Here is a 12,148-nt window from a genome sequence, read left to right as displayed (position 1 = left end):
GCTGTGTCTGAATCTTTATCATGATGTTAATGATGTTTATGTTCTGAGTGACGTCCCTCTCTCCCTCTCCAGTAAACTGCAGGCGGTGTTGCTCCAGCAGCAGAGCTTCCTCCAGAAGTGCGAGGCCTGGATGGACTTCCTGTCTCAGACTGAACAGAAGTTGGCTGCTGAGATCTCTGGTAACCACCAGAGTCTGCTGGAGCAGCAGAGAGACCACGAGGTGAGAGAAGCATTAAAAGTGCACGTGTACTGATCGCTGTCCTTGTTATGTGCAGTGTTGGATCTTAATATGTGTGTGTGTTCTTGCAGTTGTTCCAGGCAGAGATGTTTAGCAGGCAACAGATTCTCTACTCCATCATCAGTGACGGCCATCGTATGTTGGACCAGGGACAAGTGGATGACAGGTAAACGCGTAAAACAAACACAATGGATTTAACAATTCTCCCTGTCTCATGAAAATACAGATCATCACTCTTGTCCCACCAACAGAGACAACTTCAGTTTGAAGCTGGCCTTGCTGAGCAATCAGTGGCAGTGTGTGGTGAGGCGAGCTCAGCAACGAAGAGGCATTATTGATAGTCTGGTCCGCCAGTGGCAGAACTACCGGGAGATGGCAGAGAAGCTGCTGCGATGGCTCCAGGAGGTGACCCATGATCCAGATGTTCATCAGCCAGGAGAAGCAGTGGCCCTGCAGCAGGCCCGGAACATGTTAGATCAGATACAGGTAGGTTACAATGGTGTATAAGATCTTTTTAAAGGTCTTCACTTCACACATTAAATCATTCAAATTTATAATCTTATAAATTCATACTTTATTATCTCTTATAATTAAAATTTAGATTAGATTTGGAAAGCATTGAGTGAATCACACCTCCACCCTGAACTAATTATTTTCTCATAATACTTGTTTGCATGTTTTATAACCCTAAACCCTGCACTAATAAACCCCCACCCCTTCTCCAACCATAGACTCCCTTAGTTAACCTGTACCCCCTCTGCCATTTGTCCCTGTCTGTACTCCTCCAGCTGAGGGAGCGAGTGCTCCAGAGGCAGCAGGGAGGCTACATCCTCACCGTGGAGGCTGGCAGGAGCCTGCTGCTGTCAGCCGACGCCAGGGCCGAGTCCACCCTGCAGACAGAGCTGATGGAGATTCAGGAAAGGTGGAGACACGCGCACCACCGCCTGGACCAGCAGAGGAGGGAGCTGCACGGCATGCTCAAGGTCAGACAAAAATACAGCAAGAATAATAGAGAAGTTTCATTCATGTTTCTGAAAGACTATTAGCATTATAATAACTTTGTGATGGCAGTTTGTAAGTTTAAAAATATTATCGATTAAGCATAGTTGTTTTATAAGACATCCCTAACTTTTGCAAGTATGCAAAGCCTCATTGAGCACAGTCTGTATTGCAGGCTAAGCTGTGTTTCTAACATGCTGCAGTGTAAAGGTGCCTGTGAAGTGTGCTGAAGGGCATTTGCCCATCTGAGCCCTTAATGAGCCCACATGCAGCAGTGAAACCAGGTTATCACATGAATTATGCAGCGTTGCACATTAAGTCCTGAAAAGAAATCAAGGATGGAGATGGAGTACACTCACTTCCTCACATATATTGCTAAGCATCATATAAACATGTGTATGCAAACCTACACACACTCACTGATGAAGTATTACAAAATGGCACAAATAAAAAAAGGATAAAAATGCAAGCTCAGGGTCCATGTCTGCATAAACACACACACTTAGACCATGGACACTGTGCAGTGAGATGTAATGATTTGAACCCTGTGAGTTACATTTTACAGGATGAGATACTATCATGTTTTGATACAGGCACAGTGACGCAGTTTTTCAGATTCATCCGGAAATTTGACATTTTTGTCGAAGGTGGCTCTCTTGTCTTTCTTTCGGAATCTCACTCTCCTGCAGTCTCTGTGACTTTCTCGCTGTCGTCCTTCGCTTTCACTTAAAGGAACAGCTTCTATTCTTATCCTTATCCATGTCCTTTTACCATGACTTTTGCTTCAGGTATGCTACTTGGCCGCTGCATCTCTTACCAAATATTACCCTGTTTTACCCTCCAGTGGATCGTTATTCAGACTCTAAAAATAGCTGTAATCTGTGCCCTTTGGAGCAGAGCCTCGCTCCTTTGTTATGAAGCTGTGTTAATTCTTCTCTTTGGTTGCTGGATTTTTGCTGTATCACTGTTCAGTGTTGCTTGTGATGTCCAGAGCTAAGTAGGCTATCTATGGCATGGTAATTGATGTGGCCTGACTGCAGCTTTTGGCAGATGTAGCATGTGTGTGTGTGTGTGTGTGTGAGTGTGTTTGTGTGAGTGTGAGTGTGAGTGTGAGTGTGAGTGTGTGTGTGTGTGTGTGTGTGTGTGTGTGTGTGTGTGTGTGTGTGTGTGTGTCTACCAAAGCTGCAGTCAGGCCACATCAATTATGTATACACATGCTTATACGTGTGTCAGCTTATGATTGTCTATTCTGTAGCTTCCTCTTAAGGATCTACAGTCTAAGTGTGTGTTTGAGTGCGTATGAGTGTGTGTGTTTTATGATCTCATTCTTCTTATTGTGTGTGTGTGTGTAGAACTGGGAACGATGTGAGAAGGGCATAGATGCATCACTGGAGAAGCTGAGGGCCTTCAAGAGGAAGCTGTCTCTGCCGCTGCCTGACCATCATGAGGAGCTACATTCAGAGCAAATCAGATGCAAGGTGAGGAGAACATAATATACACACACACACACACACACACACACACACACAGACTTGTCCTCCCTCTACCCTTTTAATCTGGCTATGGGGACAAACAGATAAACAGACCGACCAGCGGCCAAAAAGAAAACGAAACATCTTTATCTATCAGCTGCTGTTTCATTGTGTCATCGTGTTTGTTCGATTCTCTGTTGTATATTTTGTTTATTCTCCTGTGGGGGCATAGCATTTCAAGTCTAATTGAATTTGAAAAAGTATTTTTATAATTTTGTTGTTTTTGTTTTTAAAAACAAAATTTTTTTAGTAAGGAATCATCAATATGGCTCAGGCAGAAATAATGCCAGGAGGTTGCTGGAATGAGAATGAATATTTTTCGTGTGAAAAGTCACAGTATGATTCCCTGCGGTTTGTGTTAACCACTGGACTCTCTATGCCGTCATATTTCATTCCTGACACATCCCCAAGCTCCTCGGAGGGGGGAGGAGGGCATTGAGAGTAGCTGCACATAGTTAGCATCAGCTGAGGAGAGAGAGGGGGTGGGGAGAGAGGCTGCGTGCGCATGAGAGTGAGCAGAAAAGAGAGAGAGAGAGAGCATCCCTGCTTGCTGTGGGGGTGTGTGTTTGTGTATGTGTGTGTGTGCATGTGTGTGCTTCCTTTTGTGCGTGTTGCGTAATGGAGACATTCTCCGGGTCCACAAATGATTGCAGAGCAGAAAAACCGTCACAGTGACGGAGGAGGAGATGCAAGGTTAGATGCCTCTGTTACATTATCTTGGATCCATATCCTTAAATGTAGCTGATGTATTTTCATCATTGTGTTATGTTACTGTTTTTTTTACGCAATTTTCAGAAAACCTAAATCAAACTCTGGCATTTGGAGGAAATATTGTGTCTTTTTAGGAAATGCCTTGCTGTAATATTCAGTGTCAGTTTGCTGTTTTGCTTTCTGAGGTACAGCTACAGTTGAGCTCCAGTAATCCTGAGCTGTTGTTTTCCTGCTCTCCTGTGGCTGTTTATGAGGAGAGAAATCCCTCCAGTCTGAGAGTAGTTACATTTAAGGCTATGCATCTTTGTCTCTGTGTTGTTGTACAAAATTTCTTGTAATGACATAATTTCATCCCATGTGGGTACAGGAGTTGGAGAGCAGTGTGGAGGGCTGGACTGATGACCTCACTTCCTTGTTCCTTCTGAGGGACTCCTTGGAGGGCGTGGTCAGTGCAGATGACATCACTGTCCTGCAGGAACGCCTCCAGCTGCTACAGCGCCAGTGGGAAGAGGTCTGCCACCAGGTAAATACACAGTACTCTGTACATGTGCTTCTGATGTTTGTTTTTTTTCTTGGGTGTTTCGAAAGTGCTGATGTTAGTTCATTTCCCCCTTTACTTACTCAGTGTTTTTGTCTCCTGTCTCTCTGAGACAAAATGAATTGAATTTTGCTGCCTTGTGCTCTTAGCATTACTAAGTCAGCTGAGCCATGCAGAGGACAGATAAGATAAAGAGAGACCATATCTATGTTAAAAAATGTTGGCTTGAGCAGTGTGCATATTCTCACTCAGTGCCCCTCCTCGCTGAAGATAGACCAAGATAACAGCTGTGGTGCATTTGACAAAGTTGGTGTTCAGCTGTGGCTAGCTTTCCGTAGCTAACACTCAAACACAAGTTTGAGGGGGAATTAGAAACATTAATTGAGTAGGCTTTTGTCTTTAGCTTTCCCCAGTTAATTTAAGCATATACTCTTCAATCCAAATTATTTTTATGTCTTTTATCATCACCAATTATATTCTTTCTCTCAATCTTTGCGGCTCCTAAATTGGCAATCCATCACTCTTTTTCATGTCTTGACTATTTTTGTCATCATCCTTCTGCTTTCAGTTGCTACTTATTTTCTCTCATATTTTCACTCTCACCCTTGTCTTTTCCTTCCTTCCAACAATCCCCTCCCCCCGTGTCCCCTCAGCTTTCCCTTCGCAAACAGCAGGTGAGCGAGAAGTTGAATGAGTGGGCCGTGTTCAATGAGAAGAACAAGGAACTCTGCGAGTGGCTCACACAAATGGAGAGCAAGGTCTCTCAGAATGGAGACATCAGCATTGAAGAAATGATTGAAAAACTGCGCAAGGTGATTTCGGCACACAGACATACATTAAATACACATACGTAAAAATGAATGAACACAACACATTTATTCACGCAGGACTTCATAGTTCATAGTTATTTGTTAATGACACAGTCGGAACTGGGATTGCTTGTTTAAAATCACCCTTTAAAATATTGTATTACTTGAATGCAGCTACATGATATTAAAATAACCGGACTCTTAACACACTGCTGCATGAACACACACTCACACTGTACCCCACAGCTCCCTGTGTTTAACCTGCTTGGTGTTTCTCCACCAGGACTACCAGGAGGAGATCAGCGTAGCTCAGGAGAACAAGCAGCAGCTGCAGGTGATGGGTGAGCGCCTGGCCAGGGCCAGCCAGGACAGCAAGGCGGCCGAGATCCAACACAAACTCAGCAAAGTCAGCGAGCGCTGGCAACACCTGCTGGACCTCATTGCTGCCAGGTGGGTGCACGAAACTCTCGTGAACAGGCGGAGATTGATGTTTTGATAGTAGAGTTTGTGTTGTCTCTGTGAAGGTGGGAAGGAAATTTCTGACGAACTGGAAACGAAAGGAAAAAAAGTCAAACCAATTATTAATTGTATAGCACATGTGTCCTATGGCTAAAGCAGTTCAGGGTCAGTACTTCATATTATGGTTAACATCAATTGGATGGATACAAGAACAGAAGAGCTGTTTAAAAAATCCCTGCAAGAACATTTAAAGACAGGCATCTAGTTTGGCTTTAGTTTGTTCTCTGATGAATTGTGGTCATTGTGAATGAAAAATATAAGATAAATATATGATCTTTGTTCTGTTGTTCACCTGCTTTTGAAAAGCTGAGACTGAAAAGTACTCATCAGTGTGTTTGCACTTCACCCTACACTTTGTATCACTCCTCCTAGCGGAGAAGGGTTTACATTAGTTAAGGCATGCTTTGGCCTGACTTCGTTTCCATGGTATCCGTCCTGACACTCCAGGACACACGTGACGAGGGGAATTCGTTTTCCCACAATGCTGCTGAGGCATTTCCTGAGCTCCTTACTGGTGTCAGTGGGACTTCTACTTTAGTGGAGCCGCAAACCAAGCAGAGAGGTCACATTCCTCATCACTCCTCGTCTCCTCTCTTCTGTCTCTTTCTGCCTTTTTGGCACTTCGGACGCTTCTGCTTAACAGAGTTGGAACCAGTTTGCTACCGACTGAGTCAAATCAAAAGTGCACTTTGAAACGGCTGCAGACTAGTGAGAGACATAGACATTCTTTCATTATGTTGATTAAATGTGAAAAAAGAAAAACTCTTTCTGTATGTTATGAACTTTGACTCATACTACCTCGGCTACCCCTCCTCCCCCGGCCTTTTTTTTCTGGCTGTTGCCCTCTGAGACTGTCCTGGAGGAGGGAAAGGAGAGAGAGAGAGGACAACATCTGACCTCATACAGACAGCTGCACTCTCTTTGTCTCTTATATCCGTCCGTAACTAAAACAACAGGAACAAACGCTTTGCAGCTGTCACGGGAAGCAGAGAACCTCACAATGAACCGTTTTCTTTAGCATTTTGTTATCTTGTGAAAGAACCTCTTGACAATTTCTTGAGTTTTTATTTTCTGTGCAATCGAGGATCTATTTTTATTCTCCTGCAAACATATTATCATTATTGGAAAACTTTTCTTCAAGTTTGTGCGCTGTCCACCGAGCTTTACTCCCATGCGTGGAGCCTGCAGCCTTTGCTTCTGTCCACACTCTCTCTGTGTGTATTTGTTGTCTGATTTTCCAACACACGCCAGCTCTGCGGCACATGCCTCTGACTGTAAGTCTCGTTTTAGAAACAGCAGCACTTGTCACTCTCAGGCAGTCACACACACACACACACACACACACACACACACACACACACACACACACACATACACATATACACACATGCCTGTTTGGAGTTCTCTTTTTTTAACCTTGGAGAGCAACAGTTGATAAGTCACAGTTGTGCCACCCCACCACTACCTGCTGGCCCTCCCCCCTCAGCACAGACAGAGTTTAGAGAAAGTCCCATGTGGAGCTTGCAGACGGAAGAGAAGAGTGTTTGGATCAACACCGTAACACTTCCTGCCGTTAACGTTGTATTTGGGAATCCCGCACCCCCATGGTTTTGGATTTAGGGACGGATAATATGGCAGGATGCTCGAGTGAGGAGGATCTGCCAGACTGCGACTGCGATGTCAACAGGCAGGACAAACTTGAGAATTTATGTTGAAGTTGTTGGTTTTGTTTTTAAGGGATTTAACAGTAAATTAGCCTCATGCCGTGTTGTTTTAATCCGTCTGTGTTCCCAGCACAGGGTGGAGATGCCACAGTACAGTAAGTTCCAGACAGTTCAGACAATAGCAGGAGTGTTAATGATAGTTTTCTGACTGACATGGTAATTGACCTGACCTGATGGAATGAAGCTGTACAAGCTTTTAAAACGTGCAAGTTAAAGCAGTGAGTGTCCTAAGTCAAACTACTGTGTCCCACAGTATTTTGCATTGTGAGATGCTTAACAGCAGGTTTAGTAAGATTTCGAGATGTGGTGTGCAACTGATATCATGCAGCATCTAATGCCACATTATAGGTGCGGATGATGTGCATCTTCACTCAGACCACCGCAGTCAGTGCTATCGTAACGCGGAGAGTATAAGGTGGAGCAGACCTGCTGAATATGTCTGTTGTAGTTTGTATATGTAATAATGAACAGCCGCCGCCTTCATGCTGATCAAGTCTGACAGTGAGCGTTGCATTGCTTTGCAGGGTGAGGCGTTGAATGTTGAGCTAGCTGGGCAGACTGATGTCAGAGCTCGATGCTTGCTAATTTAAACATCATTCACATATTATAGATTGCAGTGGTCAGAGTTGGGAGATGTCTGGCGTCTGCAGATCCAAAACGGTTCCCAGTTGTTGTGTTGGGGTCAAATAAGGTTTTCATCGCTTCCCAACAAAAATATCTGCACAGATCTCTAAAAAAAATAACTCTCCTACTCATATTACTCTTCTGCTCTGTTTGGCTGAACATGGCACACAGTAGCTCTGTTATTTTGTGTCCACTACATGGATGGAGCTAAAGAATGCTTTCTGTCGTATTCAGACATTCTTACCTTAAATTCACAACCAGATCAATAATGTGTTCAGTATGCGTCGTCGATTCTATGACTGTTTACATGCGTTTCAACAACTTCTCATGCCTTTAACACTGATATCAGCTGGATACACTTTTATTTGATCCTAATTTTATTTGATTTACCAGTTATATTTACAGTATGTATATAGTGTGTCGTTACATTGACTGTGTGAATTGTCTGTCAACATATTTCTCCCATACCAGACTGTCTGTCGCTGTTAACAGCTGTCCCGTGTGTTGACTCTGACTTTGTTTGTCTAACAGGGTGAAGAAGTTGAGGGAGACCCTGGTCGCAGTGCAGCAGTTAGATAAAAACATGAGCAGCCTGCGGTCCTGGCTCGCTCACATCGAGACGGAGCTGTCCAGGCCCATCGTCTACGACACCTGTGACGACCAGGAGATTCAGCGGAAGCTCAACCAGCAGCAGGCAAGTGGAACCACACACAAACAGTGCTGGGCTACAACAGTGAGAAAGAAAAATTACAGATTTGTTTACAGGCCTTACGAGGGATGCAGTGGTAACCGTCGAACTCTCTGTTCATGATGATGTTTAAGAAATTTGCATCACTTGACCAACGTGTGGTAATAACATCCTGTCTTGCGCCAGTACTGTATGCACACAAACAAGCACACAGGCACATTGTTGGTGGAAAATGAGTGACACTGAAGCACATGAGGAAATCATAGCATGACTCATGCATGTATCTCTGCTGTTTGTTTAAAACTAGCCTACAGTAGGTATCAGTATTCTTCCTGCTGCCAAGCCGCTGCTCTAAATCTGGACTAGATTCTGAGAACCCACTGACCTCCTTTCTCTCCAGAACACGAGCATTTAGTTTACAAGGCAGCCTGTGCACTTCCTGTTTACCGTAGAGACACGTTTGCTGAACCACACAGCGGGAGAAGACATCAAATCACACCCTCTTTGCAACTTAAAGCAACAGAGGTTTATGTGAAGTGCAGTTTTCATGTAAAGAAATGCAGAATGCTACATACAACACACAACATACACATACAACCTCTGAGTGCTGAAAAAGTCAAATTGTAATTCTCACCGATTTGTAGGAGCTGCAGAGGGACATAGAGAAACACAGCACAGGCGTGGCGTCCGTGTTGAACCTGTGTGAAGTCCTGCTGCATGACTGTGATGCCTGCTCCACGGAGACAGAGTGTGACTCCATCCAGCAGGCCACCAGAGGGCTGGACAGACGCTGGAGGAACATCTGTGCCATGTCCATGGAGAGGAGGCTCAAGTCAGTGCATCTTGGATAAATTCAGTCCTATATACCGTGGTCATATGCATGCACCGGTGATAAAATCCAAACATTGTTAGCCAGCGCTATTTTTGTTGTTTTTTTAAAGAGTTGCAAACTTACATGTAATCATAGATAGTAATACCAACTAAATCCCATTGCCTTCTGCAGTATACTGTCCCGCCACTGACCGTACAATCATATGTATTTAGGAAGATTTAGCCATGACATGAGTGATTTTTCTTTGCAGGATCGAAGAGACGTGGAGGTTGTGGCAGAAGTTTCTGGATGATTACTCCAGGTTTGAGGACTGGCTGAAGGCCTCAGAAAGGACAGCAGCTCTGCCGAACTCCTCTGGAGTTCTTTACACCGTTGCTAAAGAGGAGCTGAAAAAGTTTGAGGTGTGTTTATTTCACTTTTATTATCAGAATGTGGAGTAAAAAAGACACTGCTGTTGCGCTGTGTTTGCATGTAGCAAAGTGTGTGAGTGAGGTAACAGTATGGCTGTTTTTTTATGTAAAATTCTCATATGTGCATGCTTTGAAGTTTGAAAATTTTTCTGTCGGATATTTAAATTCTTCTTTATGAGCAAAATAAATCAAAGCAAAGCAAAATCACTGCAGGATAGAGGAAACAGAGAGAAAGAGAGAAGTGTCATGTTACTGAAACTTGTCTGCACCGGTCTGCTCAGCTGCTGCGGTCCATCAGTGTGCACGTGCACATTCCTGCTGGCTCACTGTCTGGCCTGGACCGTTGCCATCTGCCCTGCTTGTGCCTGACTGAAAAGTTCATTCAGTTAACAACATAACCTTTTTTGACATATTTTGGGATTTTAAGGGTTAGCTGTGGTCCTTGCAAAGTGTTTGTTTTCTCTGTGCACGCATGTGAAAAATGTTTGAAGGAAAGAATTTAACATTGCATATTTATTTGCAAGAAAGTGTGTGTTAATTCAGAGCTTTAATTAATGTGTGTGCATGTATGTGGGTTTTCATCGCAGGCCTTCCAGCGTCAGGTGCAGGAGTGTCTGACCCAGCTGGAGCTCATCAACAAACAATACCGCCGCCTGGCCCGCGAGAACCGCACCGACTCCTCCTGCCGTCTCAGAGAAATGGTGCATGATGGGAACAAGCGATGGGATAACCTGCAGAAGAGGGTGGCTGCCATCCTACGCAGACTCAGGGTAACATCACATGAGGCGTTAGCAAGTCACTGTGAAATATATGGAACTAATCTAACAGCTGATGCGTCTTCCTCTCCGTTAGCAAGCTCTTGTTCTATTATTCCGTGAATAATAATATCTTACTGCTTTACTCCATTCACATTTAAATACATTGGGAAGTAAGCTAGTTCGATTCAGATGGAGAAAAACTCAAGTAAATGAAGAATCGTTGTTTGTCTGGCTGTGTTCACACAGCACTTCATCAGCCAGAGAGAGGAGTTTGAGTCGGCACGAGACAGCATCCTGGTGTGGCTGACGGAGATGGACCTCCAGCTCACCAACATAGAGCACTTCTCTGAGTGTGACGTACAGGCCAAGATAAAACAGCTCAAGGTGAGGCGGACAGACACAATGTTTGAATACTGTGAAGAAACTCCATGTGTCAGTACAAAGCATCAGTCATACTTTTTATTTTTTCAGCCTTTTCTAATAAAGCATCTACCACAGTATGAGGTGAACAAATTCCTCTGTAGTTTATCAAGACAGAAACTGTTCTGTTCTAGGAAGGAGATGAAAATTGATTAGATGAGGCAAAAATGTAATAATTGGAAACTTCAGCTTCTGCAGCAGCTAAAGTAACAGAATACAACAAAGAAAAATACAATGTAATGTAATGATAGAAGTGGATTTAAAAAAAAATCCTTTGCTGAAACTTTTATTTGGATCATTGCTTAGTTAATAATAAGGAATTAAATCATTTTTGTTTTTTATCAAAAGAAATATGAAATATTTGCTGGTTAAAGTTCCTCAAATGCAAATATTTGATTGCTCTTGTCATGTTTTTATCACTGTAAATTGAAATTCTCAAGTTTTTTGACAATTTTGAGGCTTTACTTTGAGTTCTGCTGCAGTAAATGTGATTGTAATTTTCAGTTTAGTTTTTTTTTGTTTTTTTAACATTTCATAGTTTTTTTTTTTAAACATTTGATTGAATACATGAGTGATTATTCAATCAATAGATTATCCAATAATGAAAAGGATTGTTAGATGCAGCCCTCCTTCGCCCTGACCTCTGCTGTGTGTGTTTCTCAGGCGTTCCAGCAGGAGATCTACCTGAACACGGGGAAGATTGAGCTGGTGTTCAGGCAGGGCGAAGCTCTGATCGAGAAGAGCGAACCTCTGGATGCAGCCGTCATCGAGGAGGAGCTGGAGGAGCTGCAGAGATACTGCCAGGAGGTGTTCGGACGAGTTGAGAGATACTACAAGAAACTCACGCGTCTGCCTGTGAGTACAGATACACAGATGACACGGCATGTAGCATTAAGACACATTGTCATGTAATAAATGAATGTAACTGGTAATGTATTTGCTGCTGACTGTGTTTCACTGCGAGAAGTGAAACTGGCTGTGATGTTGTGACAGTGAGTAGTTGACTCGGGGAACTCGAAGCGCTCTGTAAACACATAGCAAAATGAACAACTACAGCTGTCCTCCTTCACCTCCTGTGACATGGTGAAAACATGTGTCAGACATAGTTTCACACTGACAGCTGGTAAGGAACAGAATACACACTCATTATATTAGCATGGTAACAGTCAGTACGGCGCACACGCTCACCTCACTGTGCCTCACAACCCGCATTCTCACACTTCTTAGTTACACATACTTAGAAATTTGATAACCTCTACCATGTCTGACCCTCCATTTTCTGCGTGTACTCCCTTTCTTTCTTACATTATTCTTTCTTTCATTTCATCCTTTTCCTGCCCGTCTCG

The 12,148-nt window shown here is 43.5% G+C and overlaps 1 protein-coding gene across 7 annotated transcripts in view; it reads left to right on the top strand.

Moving 5' to 3' along the window:
• syne1a (spectrin repeat containing, nuclear envelope 1a) overlaps positions 1 to 12,148 on the top strand; it is a 132,539-nt gene that overhangs the window by 111,515 nt on the left and 8,876 nt on the right. For all 7 annotated transcript variants that reach the window (XM_056405840.1, XM_056405836.1, XM_056405839.1 and 4 more), the window contains 14 exons: positions 73 to 220; positions 310 to 404; positions 490 to 724; positions 1,027 to 1,221; positions 2,590 to 2,715; positions 3,848 to 4,003; positions 4,672 to 4,830; positions 5,111 to 5,277; positions 8,226 to 8,388; positions 9,027 to 9,214; positions 9,465 to 9,615; positions 10,212 to 10,394; positions 10,629 to 10,766; positions 11,466 to 11,657. In XM_056405840.1, the coding sequence (XP_056261815.1) occupies positions 73 to 220; positions 310 to 404; positions 490 to 724; positions 1,027 to 1,221; positions 2,590 to 2,715; positions 3,848 to 4,003; positions 4,672 to 4,830; positions 5,111 to 5,277; positions 8,226 to 8,388; positions 9,027 to 9,214; positions 9,465 to 9,615; positions 10,212 to 10,394; positions 10,629 to 10,766; positions 11,466 to 11,657 (2,296 nt within the window). The remainder of the gene's footprint in view (positions 1 to 72; positions 221 to 309; positions 405 to 489; positions 725 to 1,026; positions 1,222 to 2,589; positions 2,716 to 3,847; positions 4,004 to 4,671; positions 4,831 to 5,110; positions 5,278 to 8,225; positions 8,389 to 9,026; positions 9,215 to 9,464; positions 9,616 to 10,211; positions 10,395 to 10,628; positions 10,767 to 11,465; positions 11,658 to 12,148) is intronic.

The sequence above is a fragment of the Seriola aureovittata genome, chromosome 19, assembly GCF_021018895.1.
Source record: "Seriola aureovittata isolate HTS-2021-v1 ecotype China chromosome 19, ASM2101889v1, whole genome shotgun sequence".
NCBI lineage: Eukaryota > Metazoa > Chordata > Actinopteri > Carangiformes > Carangidae > Seriola > Seriola aureovittata.
This window is presented reverse-complemented; position numbering and strand designations above follow the sequence as displayed.